The 21,016-nt window shown below is 43.8% G+C and overlaps 1 protein-coding gene across 2 annotated transcripts in view; it reads right to left on the reverse strand.

Moving 5' to 3' along the window:
* myo5b (myosin VB) overlaps window positions 1–20,756 on the reverse strand; it is a 199,795-nt gene extending 179,039 nt beyond the window's left edge. For both annotated transcript variants that reach the window (XM_078420320.1, XM_078420249.1), the window contains exon 1: window positions 20,132–20,756. In XM_078420320.1, coding sequence (XP_078276446.1) covers window positions 20,132–20,158 — 27 coding nt within the window. In that variant the 5' untranslated portion in view covers window positions 20,159–20,756. The remainder of the gene's footprint in view (window positions 1–20,131) is intronic.
* Between the last annotated feature and the right edge of the window lie 260 nt (window positions 20,757–21,016).

The following is a 21,016-nucleotide window of genomic DNA, read 5'->3' on the forward strand; positions in this document are numbered from 1 at the left end:
GCAAAAAAACATTGACCATCTGATTCCTGTGACTTATAATCTTATTATACTGCAGCACTGTATTCGATGCACTATATCATGAGAAAACATCTTAGTAGAGTAGTAACAGTGTTGTTCCCAGATACAGTGCAGGCCAAATTCAGAAAACAATGGCAAACCCACCAGTCACAGACTGGTACATTGCACCATTGGTGTTCACTAATATCCATAAGCTCGTGAACTTCACATTTTCTAACAGGCCACTGCTCTGTTCACACACGATCATAATGAAAGAGATACCGAACAAAGCAGTCACACCATTGCTGCCACTACTTGGGTCTCTATCAGACTTTGCAGAGATTTGGAAGTTGCAAGATGAAAACCCTGTGTGCTGTTCCAGAAGAGAATCTATTGTACTTATGTATGATATAATTTGATGGACAGCATGCAGAACAAGCATGAACAGAACATGTCGTTTCATTTGTCTGATCACATCATGTCTCTTGAAAGATGACGATAGAACTTCTTTGTTTCCAGGATATTCATCTCGCGTTCCAAGTAACCCTTTGAAGCTATCTGTTAGGCCAACTGTGCTGTCTATAATTAATCTCCTTTAAGTAGCAGCTATTAGATCAAACACTGCATGAGCACAATTCCAACTTGCAAGAAGTAGAATTGGTCAAAGATTTGACCAGTTTCTTAAATGATCTTTTGTACCAAGTGATGGATAACATAATCATAGAAATTAACTACAGATGTTTGTTGATGATACAACATTAGGTGGGTTTTAAGAAGAGGTGGGGGGAGGATGTAAAGATGTTTCAAGGGAATAAATACAAGCTAAGCGAGTGAAATCATAGCCGTTGCAACACAATGTGGGAAAATGAGAATTCATCCATTTAAGAGCATGAAATAGAAAAGTGGTATTTTAAAAATAATTAAAACAATTAAAAAGGAAAATGTTTATTGTTTTTTACTATAAGAGAATTTCAGTACATGAATAAAGAAGTCCTATTCAGTCTGAAGAGTCCCAACCAGAAACGTCACCTCTCCAAACCAGGAACTGCAGATGCTGGTTTACAGAAAAAAGGACAAAATGCTGGAGTAACTCAGCAGGTCAAGCAGCATTATAGGAGACACGATACATGAAGTTTTGGGTCGGAACACTACTACAGGGTGTAGATTGTGGAGGGGGTGAATCAGGGGGAAGAAATTTGGGAAAGAGAAGAGGCAGGTAATAGGTGAACACTGACCAGGGAGGATTTGTTAGGCAGATGGTTGGAACAAAGGCCAAAGATTAAAACAGAAGATGCAAGACAAAAGGATCGAAGAGTTGTGAAGCCAGAGGAAGAAATGTGGGTTGTTAAGTTACCTAAAATTGGAGAAATCAATGTTTATACCATTGGGTTGTAAGCTACCCAAGCGGCGTATGAGGTACCATTCCTCCAGTTTGTGTCTGGCCTCATTCTGGCAATGGAGGAGGCCCATGACTGAAAGCTCAGTATGGGAATGGGAAGGTAAATTAAAATGATTAACAACCAAGAGATCCAGTTGACCTTGGCGGACGGACCAAGTGCATGTGTTTGACAAAACAGTCACTGAGTTTACGCTTGGTCTCGCCAATATACAGAAAGCCACATTGGGAATACTAAACACAGTAGATGAGGTTCGAGGAGGAGCATGTGAACTTGTGTCTCACCTGGAAGAAATGCAGTCCTTGGATGGATTGGAGGGAGGAGGTATAGGAACAGGTAATTATAATAATATATTCCTTTATTTGTCCCACACTGGGGAAATTTGCAGTTTACAGCAGCAAAGTGGATAGCAAGAGACATTCATTATAAATAAAAATAAAGATAAGGATAATTGTCATTATTTACTGTGGGGGGTTTTTTTTTTTAAACTGTTACTGTTAACTGGTCTATTGACTGGTCTGCTGGGAGTAGCGCTGGTTGTGCAGTCTCACAGCAGTGCGAAGGAAGGACCTAGGATATCTCTCCTAGAAGGTGTTACCGGAAACACAGGAGGTGTTACATCTCCTGTAGTTGCTGGGGAAAGTACCTAGGGGTGGGGCGGTTTCAGGTGGGAAGGGATGAGTGAACCATGCACGCAAACCTCTGTCTCATCCGTGTTCCTGTAGTTCCTTGTTTGTAAGCCCTATTGCAATAGTATTGGACTTTGGCGAGACCAAACCTAGACTACTTGGTATAACATTGTTCTTCCATACATAAATAAAGGAGTGCAGCAAGGATTCATTGGACTGGTTTCAGGGCTGGAAAATTTGCATACGAGGGGAGCTCGTGTAAAATAACTAGGATGAAGAATGAACTGAAATTTACAAAATTCTTCCCAGGCTCTGAGAATGCTGGTGCAAAAATAATGTTTTCCTTGCCGAAGGATCAAGAACCAGGGGTCACAGTCACAGGTTAAAGGCTAAAAACATAGGACTTAAATGAGAAGAAATGTCATCACTCAGAGTGCCGCAAATTCTTTACCCAAAGAATTGCAGACTCGTCATGGAGATCATGCATGAGACAGACGGTGTACAAATTTATGAATATTAAGCAAATCAAAGGCTACGATGATGATACAGGAAAACGGCAGACACCAGTGATCAACCATAATCTTGATGTTTGACTGAAATGGTGCAAATGGCCCAGGCAGCCCACTCTGTACCCTTATTCATACATCTTCAAAGGATTTATGTGGATGTTCAATTATATGGATATGTAAGACAAAACACTGCAAACAATTATACCTATCTGTATAATTGATATATTTGATGGCTGTTTGGGCAAAGATGGAAAATATAGGCAAATGGCCAGATAATGGGAACATGAAAGCTTCACAGCATTCATGAGCATTAGCATTTATGGACAGTTACATTCCTATACTAGTCAACAGACAATGGCATTTTGTCATGAGGCTACCAAAAAAAACGAACGAGAAACATATAACTCCTAAGATAGGAGTGACAGTGAGGTGGTCACAGCAAAGGTGCAGGCAGAAAGTAGATAGGTGACCCCTCCCCCCCCTCCCCAACTGTATTTATTTAATTGCTGGAGGCTTAACAGGTATGGCAGATGAACTCAGGGTGTGGATTGGCTCAGGGGACTGAGATGTTATAGTAGTAACCAAAACAGGACATCGAGAAGGGCAGGACTGGCAGCTCAATATGACTGGGTATAGATGCTACAAGCATGATAGAGATGTAGGTGAGAGAGGAGTTAGGGAGTTACTTTTTTGATCAGGGAGACAATAACTACAGTGGTCAGGGAGGATATTCTTGGAGGATCGTCTAGTGGGACTATATTAGTAGAAAGGAATAAGAAGGGAATGATCACTTTGGTGGGACTGTGTTATAGTTCTTCCAATAGTCAGTATGAATTAGAGGACCAGATGTGTAGCGATATCACAGATAGCTTTAAAAATAACAAGGTATTTGGACTGACACATGGATAAGAAGCATTTAGAGGACTATGGGTCAAATGCAGGCAAATGGGATTAGCCCATAATCCCAATTTGGTCAGCATGGACAAGTTGGGCAGAAGGGCATGAGTCCCATGCTCTACAACTCATTTGGCCAAAGGACTAGGCTTCAACAAGAGACTTAAATGGAGAGGGAACTTCAGAGTTCAGAGAAAAACTTCCATTATATACTAATCATGCAAATTAAAACAAGCAAATCACTCAGAAGCGACGCAGGTATGTAGGACCAGAGTGTTAATGAGCAAGGGAGAAGTGGTGCCATGGAAGGTATAGGAGGTCGTAAAGTATATTGGGTGAACACTACAGTTTGACCAAAAGCACAAAATAAAAAACACATTAGTAAAAGTTAAAAAGTTTACTATACAGCATTATCACCCTAACAACTAATGCACCAATGCAAATTCGATCTCGATCTCCAGTGCCATCTTTATGAAGTTTACATGTTCTCCCCGTTTCTTTGCTTCTTGGTGGGTTTCCTCTGAGAGATGTATGGAAACAGGCCTGTCAGAGTGCAAGTCCGTGCCAGCCAACAACCACAGTAATCCTACATTAATCTCATGTTTTAATCTCCCCCATGTTTTCTAATGTCCAGTTTCGCCCCACATTCCCAAAACATGCAGGTTGGTAGGTTAATTGTCCACTATAAATTGCCCCCAATGTGTAAGTGAGCGACAGAATCTGGAGGGAAATGTGAGGAGAATTACATTGGTTAGGTTAGGTGTATGAAAGTGGCAGCCCCAAGTTTGGCACAGATTCAGTGGACTAAAGGGCATCGAACTAAGTGACATCTCTCCACGACTCTCTCCATTTCCAGCTGATAACTACATGCATCTCATTGAATAGGTAATCAACATTAAATATTAGAAGTAGATTGCTCCCACAAAGCATCATTTCATTTTCGAGAAACATAGCAGCACTCGAGGATTGCGAGCTAATGATTTTAATATGATGGCGATTGTGCTGCGAGATTTCTGGAAAATCAAATTATGCTTTGTTGGAGTTAACTACTACAATGTGAATATTTAATACCGGTTACCTATTCGCTGCTCACTTCTTAATTTGAACTGTTTTGACCAGGATGCAATAAATAGAATCATTTCTAATTAAGGGGTTGTCAAAGGAGCAGGAAAAAAAACTGCTCAGTCGATTCACGCTGACTAATGCAAAAGCGGTCACCAGCAAATGAAAGAAAGGGACAGGGAGAAATGAGCACCATTAAATATCCTCCAACCAAAATAAATATACGAATATGAAAGAGTAGCTGTGTGCTCCAGTGGATGACTCCACGTTTTGTGAATAATCAAGTAAACATTCTGACAAAAAGCTGACTAGCTCCAAATCAAGTAAAACAGCATATTTGACAGAAGATGGACTTTGTTCCTGTTATCACTGACTTTGGCTATCTGCCAGAAACCAAAGACAATTTTGTTTTGAAAAGCATCTTTCCTTCTGCCTGGTTCTCATTCAAATTTGGCGCAACATCCCTCTTCGACACCTTATCTAATCTAGATCTAGAAGATTATTGCAAATATGCCTTATGAACTCCATGATATTCTGAAAATGTGATTTCCGTGTAGACTAAGCAAACTTAGTTTCAGCAGTAGACACAAAACGCTGGAGTAACTCAGTGGGACAGTCAGCATCTCTGGAGAGGAGGAATGGGTGATGTTTCAGGTCAAGACCCTTCTTCATTAGAGGTTAGTTAAAGAAATGTACATTCAGAGGGAGAGAGGTTAGTTAAAGAAAATCCATTCCTTCTCTCCAGAGATGCTGCCTGTCCTGCTGAATAACTCCAACATTTTGTGCCTACCTTCGATTTTAAACCAGCATCTGCAGTTTTTTCCTACACAATTCGTTTCAGCAATGCTGAACTAATGAGCTCACCTCTTCTTTCCCCTCATAATTCGTTTCAGCAGTGCTGAACTAATGAGCTCACTATCCTTGATCAGACTTTGCTGACTTTACCTTGCACTAAACGTTATTCCCTTATCATGTATCTATATACTGTAAATGGATAGATTGTAATCATGTATTGTCTTTCTGCTGACTGGTTAGCACACAACAAAAACTTTTCACTGTAACTCATTACACATGACAATAAACTAAAACTTAGTCCACCTTGCATTACCCTGGATACAAGCACCTCTAATTTTCTGATTGATACTCTGACTGACATTATAGTCAGAGTCAGGGATTATAAATTACTCCTATCGCTATTTTTGCTGCTTGTTTCAGAGCTTAGTTCAATTCTATATTTTGAGCTTCTTAAACTAAGACCTTTTCTCACTATTCTTTATATGTTTTTATTACCATCACGTCCACTTCATCCTTTCTTATTGCCTGCTCTAAAAATCAGGTATCCTAGAATATTTTATTCTAACCTTTTCTTCTCTCTATGATCCAAAACAGTTAGAAATCAAACCCCATTTCTTTTTGTGACATTATTTCAGCTATTTTGTAATGAATAATTCAAACACCTAGCCAATAAGGACACTCATGTTAGATTCCTATTTATCAACTATAACTCCACCTTCAACACCATAATCCAATCCAAACTCATCTTCAAACTCCTGGACCTAGCAATCAGCATTCATTCCTCTGCCACTGGATTATCCACTTTCTTACGCATAGACCACAATCAGCAAAGAGAGACAACAGCATAATTCCTCCACCATAATTCTCAACACCGGAGCCCCACCAAGATCCGTTCTCAGTCCACTACCAAATATTCACAACTGTGTGGCCAAATTCTACTCTAACTCCATCTACATGTTTGCAGATGATAATACTGTGGTGGGCCGGTTCACGAACAATGCCAAGACAGAGTACAGGAAGATGATGGAGAACAGAGTAGCAGGGTGTCAAGTCCAGCGTGTTAATTGCATTACCCTTGCTACAAACAACTCTAATTTTCTGACTAATATTCTGACTCATTTTACAGTCAGAGTCAGGGACTATAAATTACTCCCATCATAACCTCTCCCTTGATGTCTGCAACACAAAGGAGCTAGTTATCATCTTCAGGAAGTGCAGCAGGGTAAATGCACCAATCTGCATGAATGGTGCCAAAGTGGAATATGTTGTCAACTTCCAAGTTCCTTGCTGCCAATATTACCAGCGATTTGTCATAGACAGCCACATTGAAGTGACAGCCATGGAGGCTCAGCGAATACCTCTACTTCCTTTGGAGACTAAGAAAGTCTGGCATGTCTCCAGCAACTCTTAAAAACTTCTACAGAAGCACCTTAGGAAGCATATTGTCGGATTGCATCACAGCATGGTTTGGAACAGCTCTGCACAAAATTTCAGAGTTGTGGACACAACCCAGTCCACCACACAGATCAGACTCCTCACTATTGACTCCAGGGAGTGCAGAAAATCAGAAAGGAGGTGGAAATGTGACAAGCTTCAAATTTCCTTCGAAATTCTGAGAAACAATCTTCTCAAATACCAGGAAGCAGTAAAGTCTGCTAGAGCACAATACTTCTCCGACCTTATTTCCAAAAACTCTCATAACTCCAAGGTCCTATTTAGAACAATTACCTCTGTCATATGTCCCGCCCCCAGTACCAGCTTAGTTGGGTCCCCTGCTAAGTGCGAAGAATTCGCTAAATTTTTCACCAACAAAGTTGAGAATATTAGAATGAACATTTCCCCTCCCACCCGTGACCTAGCTGTCTCACTAGTCTGTTCATCTAAATTGGACTGCTTCCAACCCGTCACTCTATCCTCCCTTGCAAAGCTTGTCTCCGCTATGAAACCTGCAACCTGCCCCCTTGATCCAGCCCCCACTGCCCTTCTGAAGGATGTCATTGCAATAGCCGGTCCCAGCATCCTCTCTATTATCAACAGTTTTCTGGCCACTGGCACTGTTCCAACCAGTTTCAAGCACGCGGTGGTCCAGCCCCTACTGAAAAAACCTAACCTAGACCCCACCTTGCCTAGCAACTACAGACCCATTTCCAAACTGCCATTCCTGTCAAAAGTCCTTGAAAAGGCAATCCTAAACCAATTAGTGCCCTACCTGCACCAAAACACCATCCTGGAAAGTTTCCAGTCAGGTTTCAGAGCCCACCACAGCACAGAGTCTGCCTTGTCGAAGGTACACAACGACCTGCTTCTCGCCATCGACACCGGCGACTGTGCAATCCTGCTCCTTCTCGACCTCAGCGCAGCGTTCGATACAGTGGACCACACCATCCTTATTGACCGTCTCCGGTACGCGGTTGGCATTGATGGCACTGCCCTGAGCTGGTTCGCTTCGTACCTCAAAGATAGGAGTTTCGCCATCAACATAGGCAGTTATTCCTCTGCTCCAGCTAGCCTCTCCTGTGGAGTTCCACAAGGCTCCATCCTAGGCCCCATTCTCTTCTCTCTATACATGCTCCCCCTTGGCCAAATCATTCAAAGGCACGGCATTTCTTTCCACTGCTATGCCGATGACACTCAGCTTTACCTCCCCCTGAAACCCAACAACCAGTCAAATTTAAACAGCCTCTTACACTGCCTTGAGGACATAAAATGTTGGATGGCACAGAACTTCCTCCAATTAAATGAGAGCAAGTCTGAGGTCATCCTATTCGCCCCCCCCCCCCCCCCCCCCCCCCGACTCCATCAAATCGATAACAGGCAGTCTTGGAAGTCTATCCTGCCTAGTCAAACCGCATGTCAAAAACCTCGGCATGATATTTGACTCTGCATTAAAATTTGATAAGCAAGTCAACGCTGTGGTAAAAGCCAGCTTCTTCCAACTTCGAACCATAGCTAAAATCAAACCTTTCCTCCAATTCGACGACACAGAAAAAATCATTCACGCTTTCATTTCCTCCCGCCTAGACTACTGCAACTCCCTATACACTGGGATCAGCCAATCTTCCCTGTCCCGCCTGCAACTGGTCCAAAACGCCGCAGCGAGACTCCTGACGGGTACCCGTAAAAGGGACCACATCACCCCGATTCTGGCCTCTCTCCACTGGCTCCCTGTACGGTACAGAATCAACTTCAAGCTCCTCCTATTCACGTATAAAGCCCTAAATGGACACTCCCCCCCTACATCAAAAATCTTCTAACCCCCCTCTCTAACTCCAGGTCCCTCAGATCGGCCGACTTGGGGCTGTTCACTATCCCGCGGTCTAGGCTTAAACTCAGGGGTGACCGCGCTTTTGCGGTTGCAGCTCCTAGACTGTGGAACAGCATCCCTCTCCCCATCAGAACTGCCCCCTCCATCGACTCCTTTAAGTCCAGGCTCAAAACATATTTCTACTCCCTAGCGTTTGAGGCTCATTGAGGAGGCGCTGTGAACTGTTTGCGTGCTACTGTATGTTTTCATTTTTTTCTATTGGAACCTAATCAAATGTACAGCACTTTAGTCAACGTGGGTTGTTTTTAAATGTGCTATACAAATAAAATTGACTTGACTTGACTAAACTTCAAGCTGCCTTGGGATAGCAACCAACATAGTCAAAGACTTGTCCGGCGCCGATCATTTCTCCATCTCACCACTCGCATTGGACAGAAGATACAGAAGCGTGAAACCACGCAACGCCAAAGTCAGGAACGCCTGCTTCCCCTCTGTTATTTGGCTTCTGAACAGTCCTTCCATAAGTTACTATTCAGTCCCAATTCTCCACCCTACCTCATTGCAAGCATTGGACTTTGCACTGCTGCACTACAATGTTGAGAACTATATTCTGCACTCTGTATCTCTCCCTTTGCTCTACCTATAGTAGAGTATAGCTTGAACATATATTATCTGATTTGATTGAATAGGATGCAAAACAATGCTTTTTATTGTACCTCATTAAAATAGTTACCTCAACATTTCTAAACAGTGTGCCTTCATGCATCTGTAATTGGAAAGTTACCAGAGAGTATTCCGAGGGATAGGTTATACATGCACTTGGACGGGCAAGGGCTGATTAGGGATAGCTAGCATGGTTTTGTAAGTGGGAGGTAGTGTCTCACAAATCCAATTTTTTTTTTGAAGATATGATCAAGAAGGTCAATGTGGGCAGAGCTGTAGATGTTGTATACATGGATTTCAGTAAGGCATTCGACAAGGTTCCACATGGTAGGCTGCTCTGGGTTGGATCGCATGGGATCCAAGGAGAGATAGCTGAATGGATAGCAAATTGGCCCCATGGAAGGAGGCAGAGGGTGATGGTGGAAGGTTGCTTCTCAGACTGGAGGCCTGTGGCTAGTGGTATGCCTCAGGGTTTGGTGCTGGGCTCCTTACTGTTTGTCATCTACATCAATGATTTGGATGAGAACATACAGGGCAAAATTAGCAAGTTTGTTGATAATACAAAAGTTAGTGGTTTTGCAGATGGTTGTGAAAGATTGCAGCAGGATCTGGATCAATTGGCCAGATGGGCTGAGGAATGGTAGATGGAATTTAATACAGAAAAGTGTGAGGTGTTGCATTTTGGGACGTCTAACAAGGGCAGGACCTATACAGTGAATGGTGGGCCTCTGGGGAGTGTTGTAGAGCAGAGGGATCCAGGAGTGCAGGCGCACGGTTCCTTGAAGGTCGAATCACAGGTAGATAAGGTTGTCAAAAAGGCTTTTGGCACATTGGTCTTCATCAGACAGAGTATCGAAGTTGGGAGGTCATGTTGCAGTTGTATAAGACGTTGTTGAGACTGCATTTAGAATATTGTGTTCAGTTCTGGGCACTATGTTATAGGAAATATATTGTCAAGTTTGAAAGGTTTCAGAGAAGAATTACGAGGATGTTGCCAGGAATAGAGGGTGTGAGCTATAGGGAGAGGTTGAGTAGGCTGGGTCTCTATTCCTTGGAGCACAGGAGGATGAGGGGTGATCTTATAGAGGTGTACAAAATCATGGGTTGGATAGATCGGGTAGTTGCAAAGAGTCTCTTGCCCAGAGTAGGGGAATTGAGGACCAGAGAACTTTGGTTTAAAGTGAAGGGAAAAAGATTTAATAAGAATCTGAGGGGTAACGTTTTCAACAGTGGTGGGTGTATGGAACAAGCTGCCAGATGAGGTAGTTGAGGCTGGGACTACCCCAACATTTAAGAAACAGTTAGACAGGTACATGGATAAGACAGATTTGGAGGGATATGGACCAAGCGCAGGCAGGTGGGACTAGTGTAGCTGGGACATGTTGGCCGGTGCAGGCAAGTTGAGTAGAAGAGCCTGTTTCCACACTGTATCACTACATGACTCTTTTTTTAAATAAAAAATCAATCTTTATATCATTTGTAACTTATATTCTGCTATGTTCACCACCCATACAATCTACTCTTCTATATAATGAGCCATTCTGCCTTATAACTTAGATATTTTTAAACTTTTGAATTAATTCCAATTTCCTTTATTTATAGTCCGGCCTACTACCTTTGCTCTTCAATTCATCAGGATCCTGGTCCTCACCTGTGCCTAGTGCAAGCAGAGTCCATTCCAATGGGACTGCCTGTTTTTTTCCGCAGAACTAATATTAGTGTGGCATGAGTAAAACCCTTGGCTCACACACTACTCACTTCCACATAATTAACCTTCTAACATTTGCTCCGATGCCAATGGAATAGGTAACGACCCACTGTCACTTAAATAAATGAATTCAAGTCAAAGATAAAAGATTCAGCGTCAGAGAGAAAAGGCAGAGGGCAGTGTTGGAGGCAGGTAGAAAGAGGCCGAGATCAGTTCAGTATTCGTCTTACTTGATGGCAGCATTGCGTACAGTGACTCATGCTCCTGTTTTTAGGGTTCTTATATTCTTGCAAAATCTCAGACAGTTGAGTTAAACTAGAGATCCTCATTGCTATTTCTTATGGGTTTTTTTTTAGAGATACAGCGCGGAAACAGGCCCTTCGGCCCACCGAGTCCGCGCCGCCCAGCGATCCCCGCACATTAACACTATCCTACACACACTAGGGACAATTTTTACATTTACCCAGCCAATTAACCTACAAACCTGTACGTCTTTGGAGTGTGGGAAGAAACCGAAGATCTCGGAGAAAACCCTTGCAGGTCACGGGGAGAACGTACAAACTCCGTACAGAAGGCGCCATAGTTAGGCGCCCGAACTTGAGTCTCCGGCGCTGCATTCGCTGTAAGGCAGCAACTCTACCGCTGCGCCACCATGTTGCTGATTCTTGAGTGACATGAACGATTGGAACCTTCCACCCTTTTTATCATCTACCCAACTAAAATGAGAAGCCAGTCATCCAGTTAATACATTCGATATATAAAGCATAACGCCATTTACAGGCCCGCTTTGACCAATGCACTCTTCGAGTGTTTGTGGGGTCACTGGATACAGGATCCAGTCCTTTGGTGCTTCGTGGCAGCAGGACCTCAGATAGAAGTCCTTCTTTACAAAGCCTTTACATTGGCTACACCATATGTAAGCGCGTCCATTGGTACAATGCTCCTGTAGTCTTGCCAGGCAGAAGCATTCATTCACTTACAGGCATCTTGCAGAAATAAAAGACCAACAAGCGTCAGGCAGGCAAAATACACCTTTCACCAATTTAATGATCATCCAGCAGCACTGAATGTTTGCCTTGGTATTGCAACGGGTAGCAGCATACTGCAAAGGGTAGTAGGATACCAACTGCTAACTATTCCTACATGAACACCAGTGTTGCAGTGCTAATTGTTTAGGTGCCGGAGCGGCCGCTGTTAAATTCCCCGTTGGTTAAAATTCCTCGGTTTATTTGGGCTTTTTTTTTTTAACAGAGGTGCCAGAGCGCCGCTCTGGTGAGCTCCGGCAGCACTGCACCCCCTGAACACCACATCAGTGGGGTTCGGTGCTGGGCCCGTTACTGTTTGTCATCTACATCAATGATTTGGATGAGAACATACAGGGCAAAATTTGCAAGTTTGCTGATGATACAAAAGTGGGTGATTTTGCAGATAGTGAAGATGGTTGTGAAAGATTGCAGCAGGATCGTGGTCGATTGGCCAGGTGGGCTGAGGAATGATTGATGGAATTTAATACAGAGAAATGTGAGGTGTTGCATTTTGGGACATCTAGCAAGGGCAGGACCGACACAGTGAATGGTAGGCCTCTGGGGAGTGTTGTAGAGCAGAGGGATCTAGGAGTGCAGGTGCATGATTCCTTGAAGGTTGAGTCGCAGGTAGATAAGGTGGTCAAAAAGGATTTGGCACATTGGCCTTCATCAGTCAGCGTATCGAGTATAGAAGTTGGGAGGTCATGTTGCAGTTGTATAAGGCATTGGTGAGACCGCATTTAGAATAGTGTTCAGTCCTGGTCACCATGTTACAGGAAAGATATTGTCAAGCTTGAAAAGGTTCAGAGAAGATTTACGAGGACGTTGTCAGGACTAGAGCGTGTGAGCTATAGAGAGAGAGGTCGAATAGGCTTGATCTCTATTCCGTGGAGCGCAGGAAGATGAGGTGATCTTGTAAAGGTGTATAAAATCATGAGAGGAATAGATCAGGTAGATGCACACAGTCTCTTGTCCAGAGTAGGGGAATCGAGGACCATATGACATAGGTTCAAGGTCAAGGGGAAAAGATTTAATAGCAATCTGAGTGGTACCTTTTTCACACAAAGGGTGGTGGGTGTATAGAACAAACTGCCTGAAGAGGTTGTTGAGGCTACGACTATCCCAACGTTTAAGAAACAGTTAGACAGGTGCATGGATAGGACAAATTTGGAGGGATATGGACCAAGCACAGGCAGGTGGGACTGGTGTAGCTGGGACATGTTGGCAGGTATGGGCAAGTTGGACTGAAGGGCCTGTTTCCACACTCTATGACTGTATATGTTACCCTATATACACAGATACAGGAGGCACAGTGTAGAGTTGTTGCCTTACAGCACCAGAGACCCGGGTTTGATCCTGAACACGGGTGCTGTCTCTCTGGAGTTTGTATATTCTCCCCATGACCTGGGTGGGTTTTCTCGGGGTGCTCCAATTTCCACCCACACTCCAAAGACATACAAGTTTGTAGGTTAATTGGCTTCCATAAAATTGTAAATTGTCGCTAGTGTGTGCAGGATAGTGTTAGTGTGTGGGGATCGCTGGTCGGCATGGACTCAGTGGGCCAAAAGGCCTGTTTCTGTGCTGTATCTCTAAGCTAAACTATATAAACAGATGAAGGTAAAACCATTGAGCGCTGCAGATGATCATAACGGACTTGTTTACCAAAAATACACAAGAGCTACAGTCTCAGTTTAGAATTCTGCATTAACAGTTCCTGAAGTGTCAAGTTACCTGTGATATTGGATCATGGATACCATGATAATAATTCACAGCATCTATTGTATGCTAAAGATGGACACATAAAGCTGGAGTAACTCAGCAGGACAGGCAGCATCTCTGGAGAGAATGAATGGGTGATGTCGACACCCTTCTTGACTATTGTATTCTTTATTTGTTGAAAAAAATTCAGTCATTGCCATGGGCTGCATTGAGTGTTGCAGTACTTTCTTACATAGAAACATAGAAAATAGGTGCAGGAGGAGGCCATTTGGCCCTTTGAGCCAGCACCGCCATTCATTGCGATCATGGCTGATCATCCACAATCAGTAACCTGTGCCAGCCTTCTACCCATAATCCCTTGATTCCACTAGCCCCTAGAGCTCTATCTAACTTTAATTTAAATTCATCCAGTGATTTGGCCTCCACTGCCTTCTGTCGCAGAGAATTCCACAAACTCACAACTCTCTGAGTGAAAAAGTTTCTTCTCACTCAGTTTTAAATGGCCTCCCCTTTATTCTTAGACTGTGGCCCTTGGTTCTGGACTCCCCCAACATTGGGAACATTTTTCCTGCATCTAGATTGTCCAGTCCTTTCATAATTTTATGTCTCTATAAGATCCCCTCTTATCCTTCTAAACTCCAGTGAATACAAGCTCAGTCTTTCCAATCTTTCATCATTTGACAGTCCCGCCATCCCAGGGATTATCCTCGTGAACCTACGCTGCACTGCCTCAAATTAGGAGACCAAAACTGCACACAGTACTCCAGATGTGGTCTCACCAAGGCCCTACACAACTGCAGGAGGACCTTCTTGCTCCTCTACTCAAATCCTCTCGTTATGAAGGCCAACATGCCGTTAGCTTTCTTCACTGTCTGCTGTGCCTGCACACTTACTTTCAGTGACTGGTGTACAAGGACACGCAAACTTGCTAGTGTTACTTCTAATTCCATCATCCAAATCATTAATATATATTGTAAATAGTTGCGGCCCCAGCACCGAGCCTTGTGGCACTCCACTCGCCACTGCCTGCTATTCTGAAAAGGACCCGCTTATTCCTACTCTTTGCTTCCTGTCTGCCAACCATTTCTCTATCCATGTCAATGCCCTACCCCAATACCATGTGCTCTAATTTTGCTCACCAACCTCCCATGTGGGACCTTATCAAAGGCTTTCTGAAAGTCCAGATACACTGCATCCACTGGCTCTCCTTCGTCCATTTTACTTGTCACATCCTCAAAAAATTCCAGAAGATTAGTCAAGCAGGATTTCCCCTTCATAAATCCATGCTGACTTGGATCAATCCTTCTATCGCTATCCAAATGCGCTGTTGTTGCCTCTTTAACAATTGACTCCATCATCTTCCCCACCACCGATGTCAGGGGTAATTTATTCACATAAAAGGTGGTGGGTGTATGGAACAAGCTGCCAGAGGAGGTCATTAAGGCTGAGACTATCCCAACATTTAAGAAACAGTTAGGCAGGTACATGGATAGGACAAGTTTGGAGGGATATGGACCAAACGCAGGCAGGTGGGACTAATGTCGCTGGGACATGTTGGCCGGTGTGGGCAAGTTGTGCCGAAGGGCCTGTTTCCACACTGTATCACTCTGTGACATAGTTTCAACATGCTGTTACACAGGAAAACCCAACAAGACTGTCATGTTAACTTTCAAAAAGAAGATTTTAAACTTCTTGTTACCTCTATACTACAATATTATGATGACCCATCGTCCAGTTTCAATATCATTTAAAAAGGAAGTAAAATTCTAGTCCAATTCACTGCACATAAACAAACTGTGTGAAACAGCAGCCTCTGTAAACAACCACTCAGGCTAGACAGCTACAAGCAGATTATGCAAAAAGTTGCATAAATTTAAGAATTCAGAGTCAGAGATTTCAGAATTTACAAGAAACAGTTTTGCATCCGAGAACTCATTCACGTTGGATCAGATCTTCCCAATGCCAAATCTCGACAATGTTTTCAAACAAAGCTTATTCATAAAGCCACTAAAAGTGAATAAACTGTCAGCTCAGAAGATAACTCAAAACTATCAGAGATGGAAGGTGGTTTCAAATAACTCTCAAGATCCTGGCCCAAAGAGAGTGGTGAGTCTGTGGAATTCTCTGCCACAGAAGGCAGTTGAGGCCAGTTCATTGGCTATATTTAAGAGGGAGTTATATGTGGCCCTTGCGGCTAAAGGGATCAGGGGGTATGGAGAGAAGGCAGGTACAGGTTACTGAGCTGGATGATCAGCCATGATCATATTGAATGGCGGTGCAGGTTCGAAGGGTCGAATGGCCTCCTCCTGCACCTATTTTCTATGTTTCTAAGGAGATGGGAATGGCTTTCTTTAGCCCAACATTATTTCAGAGTGCCAGTTCTCCACTTGAACAAAAATAAGCTTTTCTGGACGCGTTTGACAAAAGGTAGGGTTCCCTGGTATCGGGAAGTACCAAATGTTAATTCAATATTTTGTCGACTCATACTAAGAGGAAGATACTTAAAACAAATACAGGTGCATCTTGAATGTCACAGAGCCTTGCCTCTACTTGTTCCTGAAAACAATGTATAATATTTTCAGCTCACCAAGTCTATGCAGCCCATGTGTTCACAGGGAGAATGTGCAAACTCCACACAAGTTCAAGATCGAACTCGGGTCTCTGGGGCTATGAGGCAGCAGTCACTACCAGCTGCACTACAATGCAGCCCCACATACAAAAGTCAACAAAAGTAATTATTTTCCAGACCTCAAAACTTCAAACCCTTTCAGTTTATTCTTCCTATAGATATTAAAACCTGAACTATAATTGTGCCACAATTTGTCTAGTTTTCCTTCCTAACTTTTTCAATGTAGATGTTCCACAATGGGTTTAGCCTTTTTCCTAAATTTCTCAATAAAAGTTTTCAACGCTAATGCTGGCTTTGTGATTCATTCTGCTTTAGTTCAAAGTCAGATCCACTCCTAACCACAGTTCTTCCAGTCGAGGCGTCATTTAAAAAAATCTCTTCTATTAAGGAAGGAAAGATAACTGCATTTAAAACACAGCAGCTAATTTTGTAGCTATGCCACAGACATGCCCCCTATTAAAAATGTATGGATGTTCCAAACAAATAGCCAGATGAGAGCTGCGCTTTTTGTCCCTAATCAAGGTTTTATAACTGCATCACTTCTACCTGCCTACATGTCGGTCATATTCACTTTCTTTCACAGTATTTGGCACCGTGCCAGACACCACTTCTGGACGCGAGAATAGATTCAAGGACACAGAAAAATTCTGATTCTTTCTCAATCACGTCACTTAGTCACGACCAAATCTTATATAGAGTAATTGAACATGGAAACGGGCCCTTCGATCCAGCTTGCCCTCGCCCACCAAGCTGCTCCATTTACATTAGTCCCACCTGCCCAGTTTGGCCCATATTCCTCAAAAGCTTTCCCATCCATGCACTTGTCCAAATGTCTTTTAATGTTGCTGCAGTATATGCCTCAACTACCTCCTCTGGCAGCTCTTCCATATATCTAGTGGTGCATGAAAAAGTTGCCCCTCAGAATTTTATTAAGTCTTTCCTCTCTCACCTTAAGCCCATGTCCTCTGGTTCATTCCCCTATTCTGGGTAAAGGATACATCTACTCTATCTATTCCCTTCATGATCTTATACACTTTTATAAGATCACCCCTCATCCTCCTGCGCTCCAAGGAATTAAGTCCTGGCTTGCCCAACCACTCCCTATAGCTCAGGCCCTCAAGTCCTGGCCAGAAGCTCATAAATCTTCTGTGCACCTTTTCCAGCTTAACAACATCTTTCCTATAGCAGGGTGACCAAAACTGAACACAATATTCTAAATGTGGCATCAACAATGTCTTGTACAACTCTAACATAACATCCCAACTTCTATACTCAATACCCTGACTGTTGAAGGCAAATGTGCAGAAAGCCTTCTTGACCACCCTATCTACCTGTGATGCCACTTTCAAGTAACTATGTACCTACACTCCTAGATCCCTCTACTTTACAATGGTCCCCAGAGCTCTGCCATTCAGTGTGAAGGTCCTGCCCTGGTAATGACTTCCCAAAATGCAACTCCTCGCAGTTATCTGCATTAAACTGCATCAACTATTCCTTAGCCCAGTTGATCAAGATCCTGCTGTAATCTTTCAGTCATCTTTGCTACCACCCACTTCGTGTAATCTGTAAATTTACTAATCCTTTTTTGTACATTCTCATCCAAATCGTCGATATAAACCACAAATACTAATGGGCCCAGCAAATGCATATATATCTTACCCCTCAGAATATTCAGGTTACCGAGCACAGATGTTAGGCTCACCGGTCTATCGTTCCCAGGCTGCATATAAATGTGGCAAAGGCAATAGATAAGGTTGGAGGAGGAGCATGTGAACCTTTGGCTCACCTGGAAGAGCTACTGGGATCCCTCGCTCATTTCCATCCATGCACACCTCTTCCAATCTCATCTATTGCATTTGGTGCTCCTGATGTTGTCTCCTTGAGACCCCGGTGGCTGTGCCTACTGCAAACAGGTACACCTTCTTGGGAGCTGTCGGGGCAGAAGACTCTTCCAGTCCGAGCGGCGGACAGGTTGGTGGCTCTAATCCAGGCAAGGAGACTCGACCGGGGAGACCGAAGTCAGGAAGAGCCGCAGTAGTGGGTGACTCCATTGTCCGAGGTACGGACAGTAGATTCTGTGGCGGCAGGCGGGACTTGAGGATGGTCTGTTGCCTCCCTGGTGCCAGGGTTCAAGACATCACGGACCGGCTTCGGAACATCCTAGCGAGGGAAGACGATCAACAGGAAGGCAAATGTGGGCCCCTTGAAGACTGAAGCTGGGGAATTTATTATGGGGAACAAGGAAATGGCAGATGAGTTGAACCAGTACTTTGGATCTGACTTCACTAAGGAAGATACAAACAATCTCCCAGATGTTGTAGTGGCCAGAGATCCTGTCACTTCCGATTTTCCCTTCTCCCTCTCAATTTGTAGATTAAAACTTATCATATTATGATCACTGTCTCCTAATAGCTCTTTTACCTTGAGTTCCCTTATCAAATCAGGTTCATTTTCCTGGGGTCCAGTACCAACCTGATTTTCCCAGTCTACCTGCATGTTGAAATCTCCCATAACCACCGTAGCATTACATTTGCGACATGCCAATTTTAGCTCTTGATTCAACTTGCACCCTATGTCGAGGCTACTGTTTGGGGGGTCTTTTTACCCTTACAATTCCTCATTTCTACCCATACTGATTCTACATCTCCTGATTCTATGTCACACCTTGCAAGGGAGTGAATATCATTCCTTACCAACAGAGCAACCCCACCTCCTCTGCCCACCTGTCTGTCTTTTCAATAGGTCATATACCCCTGAATGATTATTGATCGGTATGTGAGAAGAAACCCTTATTCATTTTGTAGGCACGTAAAGGGGTATTTTAGTTTATCCGACAGAACAGTTTAATGTTCCCTCTGAAAGAGCATCACTTGCTCAGTAAAGGAATTGAAACCTCAGTTTGCGACTGGTTCTAATCTGAAGTTACAACATTTTAGGATTGTTTCGCGCTGTAATATAACGTGTGTTTACGATAAGAGCTCGATGTTTACAGACAGAGCCTGCTATACTGCAACATCCGAGGAGCAAAGCTGGGTCTGCTACTCAAAGTAAAATAGATGGTTTTAATTTAAAAATTAGAACGCAGGTAGATTGTACAATTTGTGACTCGTGTCAGTATTTCGAAAGGATCCCGATGTTTTAAATACACTTTTCCCAATCAGCTGCAGAGCAAATTTCTACTGTGGCAGGGTACGATCAACTTTTCATTGCGCCGAATGAAAGTTTCGTTTAATGAACCATCAGCAATTCTCACACCTTCAATACATCTTTACTACCATGCCTCTCTAGGATAAAAGGCAAAGACGACGGCAAATAAATCAGTTGCCATTCAAGCGTAAACGCTCTAATAATGTTAACACCGACGATTCCAGTGCCTGCGAACGACAGGGGAATCTACGCACAATCCCTATTCAAAATACTGCACCATTATTAAATAGCTACTATTCCGCATCATAAATTGTACTGAGAAGCTTAATCGTTTAAAACAAAACACAAAACTGCTGCCAGGATTAAAATTAACTCGACTCTGCCTGGCCTCAACTCCAAAAAGCCCAAATGTTTACACGCGCTTCCAAAATAAACAACATCGTGCAGGAAGTCGACAAGTTAGAAAATTAAATAAAATCAGGAGAGGGAGATTTAGTGACGGGTGGGATCTGCTGAAGTGAGGTCAATTTGGCGGCTGCAGCCCCCCCCCCCCCCCCCCCGGGTTGGAACGGGGAGCCGGCGGTATCCTAGAGACGGGAAATGGATACAAATCTAACCTTGGTACAAAGTACCTGAAAATGGATACAAATCTAACCTTGGTACAAAGTACCTGGAAATGGATACAATCTTACCTTGGTGTAAAGTTCCGAGGCCGACATGTCGCTCGACTCCGGCCAGCCCGACCCGACCCGCCGTCACCGTCACCGTCACCACCTCCACCACCGAGTGGTGAAACAAGCTGTGTGTATATGTGTCAGCCACCGGCCGCCCGCCCGCCCGCCCGCGTTAGTCACCACCTTGGTTGGGGAAGCGAGGGCTCCCTGTCCCTGGTCGCCATTTTCACCGCGGTTGGTTCTCTCTCCCTTTATTCCAGCGACCTTTACTCAGGTGCAAAGTTGGTGTCGAGCTCTCCTCCCAGTTTCAGCCGCTCGAACGGGACGGACGGGGGGGGGGGGGGGGGCGGTTTTAGTTTCACCTTTTTTTTGTTAAAACCACTGGGGTAATCACGCAAGGTTTTGTTCAAACAATACGCTGCTGTCAAGGCACGTCATGCGGGGTTGACAGAAAATAAATAAAAGGCTCTTCTGCCAAGGAAGGTGTTGCGATGTCAGCCAGCCAGCCAGCCCAGCCCTGCCTCTCCCATCAGGAACCAGGGGACTGTGCAGCCCTGAGACATCTGCTGGTGACTTCCGCGTTTTGAGGTGAGTCGCCAGGGACTGTCCCCGTCCTCCGACGCTGTGTGAGCGAGCCACCTGTTCGGCTTTTCTCCCGGCCTCTCCTCGGCACCAGAACTTTTCGCCAAGTGCCCAGGCACCTCACCCCGCCCTCTAGCTGTCAAACCCGACTCTGAGGTTTGTCAACGTACCAACAACGCCGGGGCTCCTCGACCGTCCTCGTCTCTTGATTACTTACTGGAGAAAAATTCGAGATACTTTAAGAACCAAAAACAAAAAAAAGGCTTTCTTCCACCTGCATTTATATCTTTTTTTTTTTTAACTGCAGATGCTGAAAATCTG

The sequence above is a fragment of the Rhinoraja longicauda genome, chromosome 1 (genome assembly GCF_053455715.1).
Source record: "Rhinoraja longicauda isolate Sanriku21f chromosome 1, sRhiLon1.1, whole genome shotgun sequence".
NCBI classification, from domain to species: domain Eukaryota; kingdom Metazoa; phylum Chordata; class Chondrichthyes; order Rajiformes; family Arhynchobatidae; genus Rhinoraja; species Rhinoraja longicauda.